Below are 17,858 nucleotides of genomic sequence, written 5' to 3'. Positions count from 1 at the left end.
ACAAGGTAGGAAAGTAAAAACACTACATAAACACAAACACAAAATTTAAACTTCAAACACACCAAAATTAGAAAAAATATATAAAACTAATTATAAAAAACGTTTCTTTATTTTGTAATTTTCGGTGCTAAAAGCAGAGAGCTTTTAACATACATATCCTCTTCTTCGCCTCCGTCGCGGCTTTTCAAAACAGAGAGACTGTAAGATTGATAGGAGAACTGTGTAAGGACAGCAACGACGCCGTTTAACAGCAGATCTGAGTGATAAAACGAAGGGAGAGCGACAGCGGGAGAGAATGAGCGGGAAAGGAGGAGGCGGCGGCGGCGGTGGGAAAAGTAACGTCGGAATATCGGGAATACCGGCGGGGTCGAGGAAGATGGTGCAGAGCTTAAAGGAGATTGTTAACTGTCCGGAAACTGAGATCTACGCTATGCTTAAAGACTGTAATATGGACCCTAATGAGGCGGTTAATCGCCTCCTTGCTCAAGGTCTTGAATGTTTTTTGTTTAATGATTTTTTTTTGCGGTTAGTGATTTTTAGGTTTTTTTTAAGGTTTAGTGAAGTGAAGGTTTATTAATTTGCTTTCTTAGGGTTTTAATTTGATTGCTAATTTGAAGTTTGTTTGCTTTTTATACAGCTGAAATTGCATGTTTGATTTGATTTTATTGTCTCTAAAACATTACACAATCTTAGAAAAAATTGAATGTTTATCTTAATTTTTTTATTATGCTGTTAAGTTCAAGTTAAAGTTTGGAACTTTTCAACAAAACATGATGTAATTGTTTATTTTTCTTAAATTATGGATTTTTATGCATGCTGACATGAACAACAATTGAAATTAGAGAACTAGCTGTTCAGCTGAGCGAGTAAATGTTTTCATTTGAGATAAACAGGCCGATTATTGATTGAAAAATTAGGATTCATATGCAATCTTGTTTACAACCATAAGAGTATTCCATGCCATTACTTGAATGATATCACTCCTTGTTTGGTGTTACCACCATTCACGTATTGAAATAAAGAAGATGTAAAGAACATTTTCTTCCTGTCACCGAGGCTTGTTAGCTACATCACTATGCAATACTTTTGTTGCCGATTGTTCCCTTTTTGATATTAGCTGTTTTTGGATGATTAATGTATATGCAGCTTGATAAGGACTGTTTAGTTAAGTGTAACAACTTGAGTTTTCTTTTTACTTTACATTGTATTTCACAGAAACATGCTCTCTTTTTTCTGTTTGTGATAAGTTCCAGTACTTGGTGTTCCACTCTGGTTCGTGTTTAACTTGGAGATTTCTTCTTCTTGTAGATCCTTTCCATGAGGTTAAGAGCAAACGAGAAAAGAAAAAAGAGGTGAGTCTATGGATAAAATGCACAGATCTATATCATATGACTTCCTATAAATTGCATACGTGCAGCTACAAATTTTAAATTGATTTCCCATTGCTTATGCCCTGCTTTGTTGACATGCTGTTGGCAAACTGTTTTATTCTTCTCTTAAGCTATATATATGAGAATACTAGCTTGACGAAGCATTTGTAATCTGGCACTCAATTATCTAAATGGTTAGTTAGCCTGTTTCTTGCTACCTGTGTTCACTCATCTTTGTTATTCCTTCAGACTAAGGATACAACAGATCCAAGGGCCCGTGTTGCTAATAACACAACACATCGTGGTGGCAGAGGTAATGCGGACCGTTATGGACGTGCTGTTTTAAGCCAATTCACTTCTAATGGTACGGACATGCTGCAATGCAATGTTTGACTAGTTTTTCTGTCTTCGTTTAGTCACAGAAAAACATAGATTACACATCAGACACTTTCTCTTTTTGCAATAATTTTGTTTTTTTCCATCTTCTGCAGATTCTGGATTTTCACATGGTAAACCTGCATATAAGAAGGAAAATGGAGCACACACGTATCCTGGTTCTTCTTCTGCCTCCAGTGTGACAGGAAACTATGTTAATTGGCGACCTGCTCCGAACAGGTTACTTTTGTCTAGCCCTTATTGTTGATAAATCTCTCTTGTTTTATCTTTCCTCATTTGATGGTCAATGTGAGACTAATTATCAGAGTATGTGTCATTCAAGAAATGTAATGGTGCAAATACAAAAAGTCATACTTACTTTTTGCCATACTGCATGTAAGACATTTTTTTATTGCCGATGGCCCATGTGAGTTATGGTTTTGTTTAAAAAAGGCCTATGTCAGTTCTTTTTTTATTTAAATACTGGTACATGTGCAACATGTTTAATATAGTATTTGTGATTTTGGATATATATAGTTTCTTATGTTTGTCATTTATTTCTTGCAGTGATCATGTGGCTACCGAAAATAAATTGTCAACTGTAGGTTCCAGTGATGGGGTTTCCTTGTCATCACAACCTCCTGTTGGATTCCAACCTGCCTGGGGTGGGGTCGCTGGTCAAGTGTCTATGGCGGACATTGTGAAGATGGGTAGGCCACATAATAAGGCGTCTGCCGTGCCACCTCACCATAATATTAATCATCACCATCCTGCTCCACCTCTTATGGCGGCATCGAACCATGATTTTCATTCATCAGAACATCACTCTTCTAAGGTGTCTGAAACAAATGCAGAGCCTGCAGTTTCTGTCAACCAGCATGCTCATTCCAACGATGAATGGCCATCTATTGAGCCATCAGCTGCTAGTATGCCTTCCGTTTTAGAGGCACATTCAGAATCTGAGCTGTATACTGATCCATCTAACTTGCACCTGGATAGAGTTAATCAGCATATGCAGTCCCAGTTTGATGATATTCAGCCAACAGAAAATGACCATATTGAAACTCTGAGTGGTAACCATGGACTCCCTTCTCTATCCAGTAGAAATTTACAGGATGATGGTTCTGTAGGTTCGTCTATGTTCGATAGTAACTTATATGGGACTGTAGGTTCCTACCAGCCTCACAGGCATGCTTTTGAGCATGAAGGTTAGTTTTATTTTTTAAGCATTATGAAGTTTACTTTTTATAGAATGTTCATTTTAATATATGTTTTGCATGTTAACGTCAAATAATGGAGGAAGAGTTATGTTAAATTTTCAAAAAACTGCTTCAAGTCTGGTAATTTGTTGGTCGGTGTAAATCTAGTTGGCCCTTTTTACATTCTGGTTTGCATATTCAGCACCAGAGCAACAAAAGCTATTTAGGAAGTCTGATTGTTTTGATTTGGTAATTAGATTTGCTTGTAATGACAATTAGATTACTATTCATTTATTTTATTGTAGGTTATTTTTACTTCTCTTCTCTTCTTTGCATTCAATTAAGATGTGATTTCATTAAGATTTGAGGCAGACTACCGCAATTCCCGTGTTCTGATTTATTCCGCTTGGTGCTTAGAAGTTCTTCATTTAGTAAATTTCCTTATGCAGTAAAAAGTCTATTAGTTAGTCCGAGGGATTAATGAGATGCTGCACTAGACACTGTTTCCACTGTTTTCTTCTGCCATGATATGTGGAGACTTAAATGTATATTGTTAATCTAATTTCCTTTCTACATTATGTTAACTTTGACCTGGCTATTTAAACTTAATGTTTACCTTGCTGGGTTTTTTAATTTTCGTTAAAGAGTTGTTGAAAAAGGGACTTTCTTTATATTTTACCTTTCATGTTGTTCATTTACAGCTGAAGATGGTGATCAATCAGTGGCTGCAAACTTACAGCAACTAAGTTTACAGGATGATGATCAATCAGCATCATCTGAAGAGGATAATCCTTCTGTAATAATCCCCAATCACTTGCAGGTTCATGCTCAAGACTGCTCACACTTGAGCTTTGGTAGTTTTGGATCTGGCATTGGTTCCTTTTCTGGGCCATTTGCGTCAATGCCCTTGAATGATAATCTTGAAGAGACATCTGAAGTCGTGGATGTCCCGTTAGCTGCACACTCAGATACTAGGTCTTTTCTATATTTATTTTTCCATGGGAAATTACTCTTATCTTATCTTGCATTAAATTTTCCTTATATAATTTAAAAAATCGTTTTCTTGCAGAAATACTGAATATTATGGGGATGAGCATCTCAGAAGTGCTGCAGATGAGAATTTAATGCATAGAGCTGGCATGAATCCTGGCAACTATGAATCATCTGCAGTTCAGCAGGCAGAGGTTTTGAAGGAGGATACCTCTGAAGCAGCTCAAAGGAACCAGTATGCATTTCCTTCAGCTGCACCTGGATATACTTATGAGAACTCTCAACAGTTGAATGCGGCATTTAATAACTTGCAGACAAGCTCTCAGATGCAGAATAATACCCCTTTCTCAAGCGTAATGGTAATACTAAATGCCAGATATTTTTGAACCGTGATTAAATTTATTGATGCTGTGTGATGTTTAAGGCTTGCATCTGCTTATTGGTTGGCTTAGAGCAATTTTATATTGCGAGAAATGAATGTTACTGTTTTTGGGTCTTTTGATGCGAGGATAAAAGAACTTTTCATTTATTTTGCTGACAAGGTTTTATTCTAAGAATCCTGTATTTTTCCAGTTATGCACGGCATACGTTTATTTGTTCTTGTTTCAGCAACATATATAAAGTTGAATTTTGCTTTCTTTAGAATAAAATTACTATACAAGTACCTAATTGATTTTCAAAAACTTAATCAGAATGCAAGGGTGGAATGAAAAAGTAAAAAATATGATATTTATCACACTGTTGCCGTACTGAAGTTTTATGATTAATTAATCCGTTCTGCGTCTATTTGTGGTATTGTTATTCATGTCTATCTTTTTATGTTTTCCTTGCACACTTGTGGGGTATTTGTCATTAAGGTTAGACATAGGACATAGAACTACAATAATATTTCGTTAAATTCTCTAATTTATATTTTCCCATTACAGCAGGCATATACAAATTCATTGCCAAATACTTTGTTGGCTTCAACTGTTCAGCCAGGGAGGGAGCCCGACCTTCCATATTCTCCCTTCCCTGTGGCTCCATCAATGCCTACCAAATTCAGCAATACAGCTTCTTCCATCAGTGGACCAAGCATTTCTATGCCAGAGGTAACTCCTGCCTAATGCCTATCAAGTAATGTTGGATTTCTTGGAAGTTGTTATTTTGAGAAAGACAATTAATATGCAATTAAGAAAATGGTGCTTTGTTCCGTTTTTGCTCCTTATATGTCAATTTATTAACGCTGAATCGAATCACGTTACATTTTTTTTTGCCAAAGATAATAATATATAAATATGTAATAAGAATGACCATTCCATGAAGGTAATGAATCATTCTTCTAAAACGAAATCATGTGGACTTGGCGGCTACTATATGAGCCATCCAATTACACATCCTTTTAACAAATTAAAAGGAATAAGCTATTGATAGTTTGTTGATCGAACGGTATTAAATATAATAATTTTTAAATAAAAACAGACACTTACCAGTTGGAGCTCTAAAATATTGTTAGCATCACCTTGTAATCTTTTTGCAAAAAACACAATTGAAGTTCCAGAATCATCGAACAGTTAATTAGGTTAAAATGGAACTTCTGAGCCTTGTTCTTGTCAGTGCAACAATGTGCTTCACAAAATTTGGCAATGTTTTAGCTAATTCAGATTTCGGCAGTCTTTTTTGTCTTGTGTAAGTTTCAGAAATTTCCGACATAATCTTTTATACGAGTCCCATTTATGTTTTTTATTGTTTTTATGCTGTTCTTGATGACTTGTTCTCAGTGCTGCATTTATGGTCGATGCTGGACTCTGCTAAAGAACCTTCATTTAGATTTCGTTGAACACTCTTTCCCTTTTTGTTTTATGGCATGATATATGTGTGCATTTGCGCACAAGTTTCGTTGTTGTTTATCTCAGCATGTCATGTCTGTCTGCATGAGGGTGCTTTAATGGCTGTTCAGTTCATAACATGTTACAAGTGCCACTTTTTATGTGTAAACATATTGATAAGATTCTATAGCTTTTCTGTCTTTCATGTCATGATCTAACTATCTACGTTTTTTCTGAATAAACAAATTAAATGTATCAGAAGATGATGTTTGGGGAAATATGATAAAAAAATAAATTTCATTTACAGGAAAACAATGATTAATATTTTTTTTCTTTTGTTTTTTCTGATTTATGTTCCAGGCTTTGAGAGCACCTAGTATTTCTACCCCTCAGCCAACTCAACAGTCACTTCCTGGTGCCAGTGTAGCCACAGGACCCACCCTTCAGCAACATCTTGCTGTGCATCCTTATTCGCAACCTACCCTTCCACTGGGGCCTTTTACCAATATGAACATGATTAGCTATCCTTACTTGCCGCCGCAGAGCTACACATACATGCCATCGGCTTTCCAACAAACCTTCGCCGGAAACAATACATATCATCAATCTCTGGCTGCAGCCGTGCTTCCGCCACAGTACAAGAATAGTGTTTCTGTGAGCAGCTTACCTCAATCTGCTGCTGTTGCTTCTGCATATGGGTTTGGGAGTTCGACAAGTATTCCTACTGGGAATTTTCCTCTGAATCCCCCCACTGCTCCTGGGGGTACAACCTTAGGATATGAGGATGTTCTAAATTCTCAGTATAATAAGGAGGCCAATCACATGATCTCACTGCAACAGGTAATGTCCTAAAGGAATTGACAAAATCTCCTGACTATGACTTGGTAAAATCCTTATGGTTAATGGAAAGAAGGTTGTGCATTTGGTGTGAATCAAACCAAACCAAATTGTACTGAACCAAATCAATTTTTGTTTCTTCAAACCAAACCAAACCAAATTTACAAGGATGTGAAATTTCAAATCGTTGGTTCGGTTTGTATGAACAATTAACTGATTTTCTTTATGTTCAAAATCAAACTGAACAGAAAAAATCAATATTTCTTTATATTTCAAATGAAACATTTGTTGGTTCGGCTCTATTATTGAGTTTGGTTCAACTTTGCACTCCCTTTAATGGAAATATAAACCATTGAACAACTATTAGAGTGACAATGAAGTTACTGTATGTTTTCAAAATATTTATAGCCTAGTTCATTTGCATGGTTTGAACATGTGAACAGATCTCATTTGTTTCAGTGTATTATCATATACTTCTCTTGTTATGTGAACTAACTCATTTTTTTCGGTTTTGTTGGCAGAATGAGAATTCAGCAATGTGGGTTCACGGACCCGGTTCACGAACGATGTCTGCCGTCCCTGGTAACACATATTACAGCTTCCAGGGACAGAATCAGCAGGCAGCTGGGTACCGACAAGGGCAACAACAACTGTCACAACAGCATTTCGGAGCTCTTGGTTATCCAAATTATTTTCATAACCAGACCGGGATGTCACTGGAGCATCAGCAGCAAAACTCAAGGGACGCATCCCTCGGTGGTTCTCAGGGCCAACAGTCGAAGCAGTCTCAACAGTTGTGGCAAAATGGCTACTAAATCACACCATCACCCCCGGTTTTTCAGGGTCATCGTAGCGAGTTAAAGAGACCGATCGCAGGGGGAATTGTCCCGTGATTGAATAATTTATGAAATGATTTAGTGGGGTGGGATCGGTCTAACGAGTGCCTCTCCCTCGAATGGCTACGAGCTCTGTGCCGTGAGGTTGTACTTTAGATATTTATCATCACATCTCATCTTATTATGTCTCATCTGTTTTAACTTAGGAACTACCAGAGTGTGCTGATCTGAGTTAGTGAACTATGTTTGTTGTTTCTCTTCTACTATAATAGTGAAAATTGCCTTTACTCCCTTGCTCTGATTCACTTGGTGTTGTGCTGTCTGTTATGCTTTTATATTGACCAGAGTTTTAAGAATCGTAGTTAACTGGCTGGTTTGCTCATGAGCCGATGGTCAGTCTGGTTCGATTCTTCTCTAATAATTGAAAACACAGTCTAATCTGATTAATTTATAAAAAATGTTCAATTTTATGAATGTGTTTTAACTTTTAAGTTTTAAACATGTAGATTTGTCTTTGGAAAAAATATTTTGTATAAATATTCTAATTTTATATTCTTATGATAATTATTTTAATTTTATATTTAATTGGCTGAATTGATTGAAATGTGATATTGACTGATCTTTGGTGGTGCATAATTTATTTTTCAACTGCTGATTTATAAATCGTGGATGTTTTTTTAACTAATAACTTCTTGTAATTTCTCAATTAGCTCCATTTTTGTTAAGATAAATACTTATTACTTAAAAATTTAAAAGTATCAAAACTTGACAAATACAGAAAATCAGATAAATAAATTATAATTACTTTAAATTTTGCCAAAAAAATATTTAAAACCACATGTAAATATAGGATAATTTAATGTTATTCACCTTCCAACTATTTGGCAAAAAAAAAAACCTTCCAACTAAATTGGGGAGACAACACTAAACGACATTTCGTTTAAATCAAAATTCAAATTTAAAAAATACACGTATTGACAATAGTGGATCCACACTGTGCAGTTAGCAGAAGTTTAGAGAAGCATCCTTTAACTTCGTCTTCACTCAGCTGTTAACTGCTGCCTATCGTCACTCGCTCGAATCTATCAATTTGTACTTCACACGCCATTTCCCCCTCGTTCTCAATTGTATTACAGCATAAAGGAGCAAACTTTATGTGCTCTTACAAACAAAAAGCTGCAATTCATCCGCTTTATTTCCCTAATTCTATCTCAGGTGATTCCTTGTATTCATTTTGTAAAGCTAAATTATCAGTTTTTTACTTGGAAATCTCCATTTTTTGGTTGCTTTTTTATTATATTGTTTGAAAAGGGTACTCATTTGGTATGTAATTTCAGATGGGTATAATCAAGTAGTGGGTAAAAATGGAACATACCAAGAATGAAATGGGTAAAGATCAGCCCTTTTTGCAAAATAGTTTGTTAAAGAAACCAGAAACCCATAGAAATCGTAATAGTAGTAGCAGAGATGTTATACCTGGTAATGAGCTTTGGACAGATGGTCTTATATGTGCATTTGAATTCGTTCGAGTCCGTGGTAAGAGACCACTGAATGTTAAAGCTGGTTCAAAAGCCTCAAGCAAAAAAATAGACGGGGAGCATTCAAAGATTCAAGTGCAAGCCAACGGGTTGAGCGGGTCGTCTCCTCCGAGGCCTGATAGGAGTAGACTAGTGGAACCTTCGTTCCCTTTTGATTTAAGGGGGAACCAAAATGCTTCTTTGAGTCACTATAATGACAGCCGGATTGACCATCATCATGCCTTGGAAAGATTTGATGATAGCCGTTGGGTGCCCATTGGGTGGGGTAGGATTTCGGAGCTTGTGCAGATGGTGCAAACTGATGATAGCTGGACCCCGCAACTGTTTGACTTGATGGATGAAGAAGATGGTCTTAGTGTTGCAGAGTTAGCTGCTCCTTACTGGGAGCGCCCTGCGGGGCCTATATGGTGGTGCCATGTATCTGCAAGTCACCCTTCTGTTCAGTCCTGGCTTAACAATGCTCAGTGGTTGCATCCTGCCGTCGGTGTGGCTCTGAGGGACGAAAGTAGATTGATTAGCGAGCGGATGAAACACCTCTTATACGAGGTTCGTTTGATTAGTCATTTTGAATTGGCTTATCTTATTAAAAGTCTAATTTTATTTAAGCTCAAGTTACAATGTAGTAATTTCTGTCTCTTTTAGCCGAGAGGAACCTGTATTGATTTAAGCGTAAGTTACAATGTAGTAATTTCTGTCTCTTTTAGCCGAGAGGAACCTGTATTGATTTAAGCGTAAGTTACAATGTTAACTTTGTGAGCCTGTATTGATTTAGCAGTCACTAGGGGTAAACCTGAAGGTTGTAACTTAGATTCCTGTTCTCATGTATGTCAATTCTAGGAAGTTTTGCTTATAAGGTTGCAAATAAAAGAGGGAGGAAGTGCCAGCTGCATTACTTGCAAGCTTCAATGGACATTTCATAGAGTAATGCTCTTTGCTAACATCTAGAATGAAACCAAATATTGGAACCACTGTTAAAAGGTAAAACTGTTGGTGTTTGCTCATATAGTTGTGTGAATGCTCCACATAGTTGATCGCTTGAGTTTCTATTTTCTGATAAGGAAGAGATTGAACAGAAAACAATTATGGCCTCAGGTTGATTATGGTTTTACCTAGACATATAATACATCTAATAAATATACTGAACTGCACCTGTGTATTAGTAAAATTTGGCATAGTTAGAACTTAGAAGGACATAATAGATTCCCTGGTCCACTCATGGGAATCCTGAAAGGTAAGATAATTTTGGAAAATGAAGTATTGGTTTTTGATTGTAAATTGGTTTTATACATGTTAATATTTAAAATTTATTTTTGTTTCTATCAAAAGGTCCCGGTAAGGGTTGCTGGAGGACTGCTTTTTGAACTCTTGGGACAATCAGCTGGTGATCCATTTGTTGACGAGGACGACATTCCTATTGTTTTGCGCTCTTGGCAAGCACAAAATTTTCTAATTACTTTTTTGCATGTCAAAGGGCATGTTGCAAGAGTAAATGTCTTGGGCATCACTGAGGTTCAGGTTAGTTCTGCTCTGTATACTTTATCATTCATGAACTTCCCCAATCTATTTGCTTAATCATTGATCCATTTCTCCGGTTCTATACTCTTTCTAGGAGCTTCTTTCTGCTGGAGGTTATAATACACCAAGAACAGTGCATGAAATCATAGCATTACTAGCCTGCCGCCTAACTCGGTGGGATGATAGGTAATTTGAACCTTGAAAGTTTGTTCAGTTACAAATTCATGATTTTTTTTTATGATGTATAGATTCAATTGGCGCAAACACGCTCATGCATTACTTTTGCTGTCTTTTGGGAACTCAAATATACTTGCTCTAGTTTGCCATCATTCATAAAGTGCCCATTATCTTTTTTCAAATTCATTGGCTGTGTGTGTCTTCTTCATTGAAGATAACATTCAAATAATATGTGAAAGTGAGTAATAGTGGATAGCCATCTGTCTCATCTTTGTAGTTGATACACGTTCTTCCAAATGCACCGTCTCTGGGGCATTCAAGATATCCGGAAGGATGAATAAACATCAATAAAATCTCGCTATAAATTTAGTATTGCAAAGTATCAAATTTTTAATGACAGATGTGAGCAATTTTATTATGTTGAATTCTTCATAGTTTGTTGAAAGTTTTATTTAGTATAACTCGATAAACTTCAATGTTTTCTTGGGTAATCTTTTTAATAGGAAGAACGTCGTTACCAAAAATTGATTTTGAGCTTGTAGTATTATTATGTTAGCAAATGAATAACCTCTATGATTATCCCATGGCTTTCAAGTTACCCTATATTTCTCTAAATTATAGTTTTTCTTCATTATTTGATTTATTTGTAGGTTATTTCGCAAGTCAATATTTGGGGCAGCAGATGAGATCGAGTTGAAATTTATGAACAGGTTATTCAACTTCTCCCAAAGATATTTATATATTTCATTTTGTGTATAATGTTAGTAACAAATAATTCATTGACCAGGCGAAACTATGAAGATATGAATCTCTTCAGTATTATTTTGAACCAAGAAATCAGAAAGTTATCAAGACAGGTGTGTTGCTCCTCTCATGTCCGTTGAAGTCGTCTTTTGTTTTGAATAATTGCCATAAGTTTAAAGATTGGCTGTTGCATCTCAGGTTATTAGAGTGAAATGGTCCCTCCATGCAAGAGAGGAAATAGTATTCGAGTTGCTGCATCATTTGAGAGGAAACTCAGCAAGAACTTTGTTAGAGGAAATAAGGAAGAGTACAAGAGAAATGATGGAGGAGCAAGAAGCAGTTCGTGGCCGCTTGTTTACCATTCAAGACGTAATGCAAAGCACTGTTCGAGCGTGGTTACAGGTTTGTATAGCATAAGCGCACCCTTAATTATCATTGACAGGATCGATTTGATAAGCTCTTTATTGTTCATGATTTTAGGATAGAAGCCTACGGGTAACTCATAATTTGGCTGTTTTCGGAGGCTGCGGTTTGGTTCTTTCTATCATCACCGGGTTATTCGGTATTAACGTGGACGGAATTCCTGGATCAGCAAATACACCATATGCATTTGGTTTGTTTACCGGTATTCTCGCGTTCATTGGCATGGTGTTAATCGCAATTGGATTGGTTTACTTAGGGTTGAAGCAGCCGATCACAGAGGAGAGAGTTGAAGTGAAAAAGTTGGAGCTGCAAGAGCTAGTTAAGATGTTTCAGCATGAAGCAGAGACTCATGCGCAGGTTCGTAAAAATGTGCATAGAAACAATTTGACACCAACTGCTGGAGATGTGCATACTGATGATGTGGATTATGTTGTTATTCAATGAATAATTTAGTTGAAGAGATGGCTAATTTCTATGTACATTTCTGATTATAGATGTACTAATTGTACTAGTTACATTTAGAATAGCTTTGCATTGTCAATAAAAAGCCTAATCTCTGTCTTGGATGTATGAATTCATAGCAAACAAATCATTATCCTTGCCTATTGTATTTTGACCCGCGATTAAAAAACCGGACCTGTTGGTTCAACATGATAAATTGGAAACTGGTCAACTGTTTGGTCTAACCAAGTTAAATAGCCGTATATTTAGTTCAATCGTATTGGACTTGATTGGACTGAAAGAACCGGATTGAATCTGTGGTTAAATTCGTGGTTGAGTTAGCGATTGAACCAACAATTAGGTAATCAACTGGATTATGAACTATACATGCTTTTAGTTCCACTTTTAAAATGATTTTACCAATTGGTTCAACCGATAGTTGAACTAATTGAACTAAGGACCAGTGGTTGAATCAAGAACTGTTCCATTTTAAAATAACTGATTATAATTAAGGGCTTTTCTAAATGGATTAATTCAGTTTTGCTTATTTTTTTTATAATTAATATTAAAAATTGATTCAATTTGAAATATTCCCAGTTTTTATAAATTTAACAAATTAAAATTTCGATTCCGCTTCGATTCCAATTCTAAATCTGCTTCGATTCCCAATTGCGATTTCGATTGGATTGTGCCACGTTAACCAGAAACCCAAAAAAACCGAAATCCAGGAAAACAAGACATAATCTAGTCTTGTGTAAACACAAGACATATAGTCTGTCTTTGATTTCCCATGATCCACGTGATCATGATTCGGGTTTTTGACAAAAAAGTGCCCCTACCAAATTAATATTTCCCGTTTTGTGCCCCAGACCACAAAAATTATATTTTTGTGCCTGGGACCCACGCTGCCCGCAAACAGCCATTGCGGGCAGCAATATTGCCCGCAATGGCTGTTTGCGGGCCAGTTAATCACCCTGATTAAGGGTGATTAACTGGCCCGCAAACAGCCATTGCGGGCCAGTAATGAAATTCCCTGCCACATGGCAGGGAATTTAATGTCGCCCGCAATGGCTGTTTGCGGGCGACATCCCCTATATAAGGGGGGTGTGTGGTGAATTGTTTCACCACACTTACACTTCAAATCAAACATAAAAAAAAACCTTAATCGGATTTGGAGTAATTTGGCGGATTTGGAGTAATTTGGCGGATTTGGAGTAATTTGGCGGATTATTTTTGGAGCTTAATCGGATTATTTTGGAGCTTAAAATTTTATTATTATTATTTTGCGAGGACTACAAGAGGTAAGTCCGTATTACTTTGTACTTTTTATAGCTAATTTTTTTTATTAATAAGTATTAAATGTGTATTGTTAGATTTAGAATTTAGTTAATATTAGATTTAAAATTTATATTATTAGATTTAGATTTAAAATATTAAAACGATTTGTATGAATATAAAACACAAAAACATTATAGAATGAACATTACTCATAAATATTTGATAAAATATATAATAGTTTGGTTAAAATGTGGACGATTTGCTAAATAGTTAAATAAATTAATTTAAATTTTTAAATAAATTGTTTATAAATTGTTAAAAATATTACTTTATAAATATATATAAGTGAATTAAATTTATCATTTTTTTAATCTAAAAATATAAATTAAGCCTAGAAATGTACATTTGTAGAAATTACTTTAATATTAATTTATTACGCATGTTTGTAGTAATGGCGTCAAACAATATATTATTTGTGATATGGTGTGATGGTAGCATCATAAACTCCCCTCGTGGAGTTGAATATTTGGGGGGTAGATATGTTCATGTGCCGATTAATGGAAGAATAAATTTTGGGGAGTTGGCCGAAATCTGTAGAACGGCAGTATCTACTAGTGTGAGCCCTCCGGAGGTGACGAAAATTTATTTTCGGCTACCTCATGTTGAAAGGTACGAGATATGTTCATACTCGTTGTTCGAAGTGCAAGATGACCAACACGTATTTGCGATTCTGAACCAGACAGCTCGGATGCCGACGTTGAACGTGTTAGAGTTCTACGTGGAGTATCATATTTCGGCTTCTAATGAAACTTCGATGCAACTAGATTTATGTTCTAGTGAGTCTGAGAGAGGCAGTGTGGAAGAGGAAGAAGATGAGCACTATGATAGTGAGGAAGAGGATATGGAGGATATTCTAATCGCTGAACAACCAAGTAATATTACACATTACCAGTCTCGACTTCCGCAACACATACGATGTGTCGATCTCAGTGACTTTGATGTGGACGAGACATGGGAAGCGCCGAACATTGAATGGCAGCGTGGGATGGAATTTCAAACCGGGATGATTTTCTCGAGTCGATTGGCTGTGCGAACATGTGCCATTACTTATTCGGTTGATAATGGACGAGAGTTTAAGAGTCGCCGGACAACAAAAACAACACTGGTCCTAGTTTGCAAGCATCGAGAAATGTGCGATTGGTGGCTGCGGGCCACCCTGCTTCAGAAAACCAACACATGGACGTTGACGAAATATATAGGGCCACACAAATGCGATATGCTAGCGTCAACTCGTAACCACAGAAATTTCGGAATTATTCAAATTGCCGATTTTATTAAGACTCAAGTGTTGGGGCAGCGTGATATTCGGATTAAGACGCTTATGGCAGGGATTTTAGAATCCTTAGGACTGGACCTTCCATATAAGCGGGTGTGGTATGCAAAGGAGAGAGCAATTAGCAGCGTCTACGGGGACTGGGAATATAACTACACGCAAATCACGAAATTCATGGATAATGTGGTCGAAGTGAATCCTGGATCCTTTTGGCATGGTGAAGGTATGAAAATAAATCACTTTTGTAAATTTAATATGTAATTAAATTTACATTATATCCTAACTATATCCATTTTAAACAGGCCGACTAACTGATTGCGGTGGGGTGCAATGTAGAATTTTCAAGCGAATGTTTTGGACCTTCTTTCCGATGGTTGACGAATTTCCATTTTGCAAACCAGTTCTATTCATCGACGGGACGCACTTATATGGTAAATACAAATTGCATATGTTGATAGCGTCGGCGGTAGATGGCAACAACCACATAATGCCAGTGGCGTTTGCAATAGTTGAGTCCGAATCTAGTGAGAGTTTTGAATATTTTTTGAATCATCTTGGAGATCAAGTCATTCGCGACCGAAAGGTGGCCATTGTATCAGATCGTGCTCCCGGATTAATATCGGTTTTGAGGCGTCCGGAATGGGAAGGGATTGATCATTTTTTCTGTATTCGGCATTTAATGGCTAATTTCCACACTCATATCAGAAATAATGATATGAAGTTGCTGGCTGAGAAAGCAGGTATTTTGCTGTCACTCGTCAACATTTCTGGTTATTGAACCAAAAAAGAGTATAAATTTTGCATTAACAAATACCTCATATTAACGTGTAGGTCGGACTTTTCAAGAGAAAAAGTACGAGCGATACATGGCCACTATGGCAATAAGATCTCCGGCGGGGTATGCTTATTTGACCGATGAGAGATATCTTAAGAAAGAACAGTGGGCTTTGTGTTGGGACATTAAGGCGCAAAGGAACGGTGTAATGACGACGAACTACGCCGAGTCCATTAATGCAACTCTAAAGAATGTAAGGGGGCTTCCAATCACAGCGATGATAGAGGCTATCTTTGACAGACTCAGCGATATGTTCGTCAAGCGTTGGGAAATGTATAAAGGGATAATCAAAAAAGGCGTCATGTTCACTCCGATCTGCAACACGCATCTGAAAAATGCAACATTAAAGGCCCGCACTCATAAACTCAAGAAATATAACCCGGACACCCTGACTTATCGAGTGATTACAAAGAAAGACAATTTTCGAAGAAAGGGAGGAAATATTCAGAAGGTCAACCTTCAAATGATGAAGTGCACGTGCGGGAAGTTCCAACACCGCCAGATCCCTTGCTCCCATGCCATGGCAGTCATTCAACAAGAAAAGTTAAACCCTCACAACTACGTAGGGTGGCGGTACCAAACCAAGAATGCCATACAAGCATGGAATACTCAATTTAATCAATTACCTACCGACGAGCTGTGGATTGGTTCTCGGGAGGTGCCATTTATTCCAGACATTAACTTGATAAGAAAGAAGGGACGACCGGTAAACCAAAGGATTAGAAATGATATGGACCAGACCTACAGAGAGGACAGCGACCCTAATTTTTGCAGTAGATGTAGTATCGCCGGCCATAATGCTTCGACTTGTACTAATTATCCTGATATGTGAATTGTATGAAATCTTAATAGCTGCTCTTTTGAAATTTAAAGTCTTAGTAGTTGCTCTTGCAAATTTTGATGTTATTTGCATTTTGCATTGTGTAATATATAGGTATGAGTTCGTCAAGACGTCAAAATTCTTCGACAATTCAAGTTGTGCAGAAATATGAGGATCATTTTTGTGAAGTTTGGTATGGAAAAAAACGAGCTTTTCAAAATAGCCCAATCCATCCTTGCATGGATAAATCACAAGCCGGACATATATTTGTTGGTCGGCACACAAAAAATTTGAATGATTTTGGAAACGTTGTTGTTTCACCTGATCCTTCGTGGGGAAAGTTGTGGGAACGCAGATGCGAGATGGAGGCCTACTGTGATTTTCACAGCATATCTGTACCGGCGGCAATATCCGCAACAATTTCGAGAAACACGGAAACGTCAATCCAATTATTGATGGAACGCCTTCAGATTGAAATACATGTGATGTCTTTACGGCTCAAGACATTTCACGAAAATTTGGGCGATGGTCGAACCTTTCATGTTGATGAAAGTAACCCCCAGTCATGGAATAGTATGGAATTACAGGATTACGACGACAGTGATTCTGATGATTTTGTGAAATATCTCCCCTGGACTTTAATAAGATGTTGTTCACAGTGCTATAACTGGTGAAAGCTATTGTGATGAATTTGTAACTGGACCTTGTGTTAAATTTGTAAAATCGTATCTAATTTGTATCGAACTTATTCGGTTAAATTTGTATCGAAGTTATCATATGTAATTTCTATTTCCTATTTCGTATGTCAAATTGGTGTATAATTTTTGGAGCTTTCATCTATCTATGTTTTTAATTTGTATCTATGTTTTTTAATGTATACGTTAAATTCGTATCTAATTTTAATATATTTAATTTATTCTAAATCTATTTGTGCATTTTCAGATATGGCTGGCCCTGCTCCATACGATTACTTCCTTCCCGGACCGCGGGATGGAGGTTTAGTACTGCACAGACAGCATGATCACAGGTCTGACACGGTTTGGCAGCATCCGGTAGGCAATGATTTCTTTAAACGGATAACGTTTCGTTGTTGTTTTATTTTCCAACTGATATCTTTAAATTTTTCATTTCAGGAGACTTCGGCTTTGGGCTCGCGCAGGAGTGCCTCAGTGACCCGAATAGAGGATATTCATCCGCGCATTCGAGATGGAGTATTGCGGACAGCACTGGGACCCTTCATTACTATGCGGCAATACACCGTAGACATGACTCTGGTGACTGCATTAGTTGAGCGGTGGAGGCCGGAGACCCACACTTTTATGTTTCCTGAGGGGGAGTG

At 37.0% G+C, this 17,858-nt stretch overlaps 2 protein-coding genes across 4 annotated transcripts; both read left to right on the top strand.

The window, feature by feature from the left end:
* Positions 1–71: 71 nt before the first annotated feature.
* Positions 72–7,716, top strand: LOC126680702 (uncharacterized). 2 transcript variants are annotated; one of them, XM_050375872.2, is made up of 10 exons: positions 72–488; positions 1,309–1,352; positions 1,620–1,734; positions 1,862–1,985; positions 2,313–2,953; positions 3,646–3,919; positions 4,014–4,293; positions 4,864–5,025; positions 6,103–6,582; positions 7,101–7,716. In XM_050375872.2, the coding sequence occupies exons 1-10, from the start codon at positions 296–298 to the stop codon at positions 7,392–7,394; spliced, it is 2,607 nt and encodes an 868-aa protein (XP_050231829.1). In that variant the 5' UTR covers positions 72–295; the 3' UTR covers positions 7,395–7,716. The 2 variants fall into 2 exon arrangements, with proteins under 2 accessions (XP_050231829.1, XP_050231828.1); XM_050375871.2 differs by having other exon boundaries at positions 73–488; positions 4,861–5,025.
* Positions 7,717–8,378: 662 nt separating this feature from the next.
* Positions 8,379–12,498, top strand: LOC126682598 (uncharacterized). 2 transcript variants are annotated; one of them, XM_050378325.2, is made up of 8 exons: positions 8,379–8,630; positions 8,753–9,499; positions 10,280–10,468; positions 10,563–10,654; positions 11,296–11,355; positions 11,433–11,502; positions 11,588–11,791; positions 11,870–12,498. In XM_050378325.2, the coding sequence occupies exons 2-8, from the start codon at positions 8,780–8,782 to the stop codon at positions 12,254–12,256; spliced, it is 1,722 nt and encodes a 573-aa protein (XP_050234282.1). In that variant the 5' UTR covers positions 8,379–8,630; positions 8,753–8,779; the 3' UTR covers positions 12,257–12,498. The 2 variants fall into 2 exon arrangements, with proteins under 2 accessions (XP_050234282.1, XP_050234280.1); XM_050378323.2 differs by lacking the exon at positions 8,379–8,630 and having other exon boundaries at positions 8,652–9,499.
* Positions 12,499–17,858: the final 5,360 nt, after the last annotated feature.

The sequence above is a fragment of the Mercurialis annua genome, linkage group LG5 (assembly GCF_937616625.2).
Source record: "Mercurialis annua linkage group LG5, ddMerAnnu1.2, whole genome shotgun sequence".
NCBI lineage: Eukaryota > Viridiplantae > Streptophyta > Magnoliopsida > Malpighiales > Euphorbiaceae > Mercurialis > Mercurialis annua.
Note: the sequence above shows the minus strand (reverse complement) of the source record. Positions and strands in the feature narration are given on the sequence as shown.

Coding starts and splice junctions, on each gene's coding strand:
- LOC126680702 (XM_050375871.2), top strand. CDS start 296: ATGAGCGGGAAAGGAGGAGGCGGCGGCGGCGGTGGGAAAAGTAACGTC. Junction 1,353..1,619: donor AACGAGAAAAGAAAAAAGAG/GTGAGTCTATGG, acceptor TTATTCCTTCAG/ACTAAGGATACAACAGATCC. Junction 1,735..1,861: donor AAGCCAATTCACTTCTAATG/GTACGGACATGC, acceptor CATCTTCTGCAG/ATTCTGGATTTTCACATGGT.
- LOC126682598 (XM_050378325.2), top strand. CDS start 8,780: ATGGAACATACCAAGAATGAAATGGGTAAAGATCAGCCCTTTTTGCAA. Junction 10,469..10,562: donor TGGGCATCACTGAGGTTCAG/GTTAGTTCTGCT, acceptor TACTCTTTCTAG/GAGCTTCTTTCTGCTGGAGG. Junction 11,503..11,587: donor TCAGAAAGTTATCAAGACAG/GTGTGTTGCTCC, acceptor GTTGCATCTCAG/GTTATTAGAGTGAAATGGTC.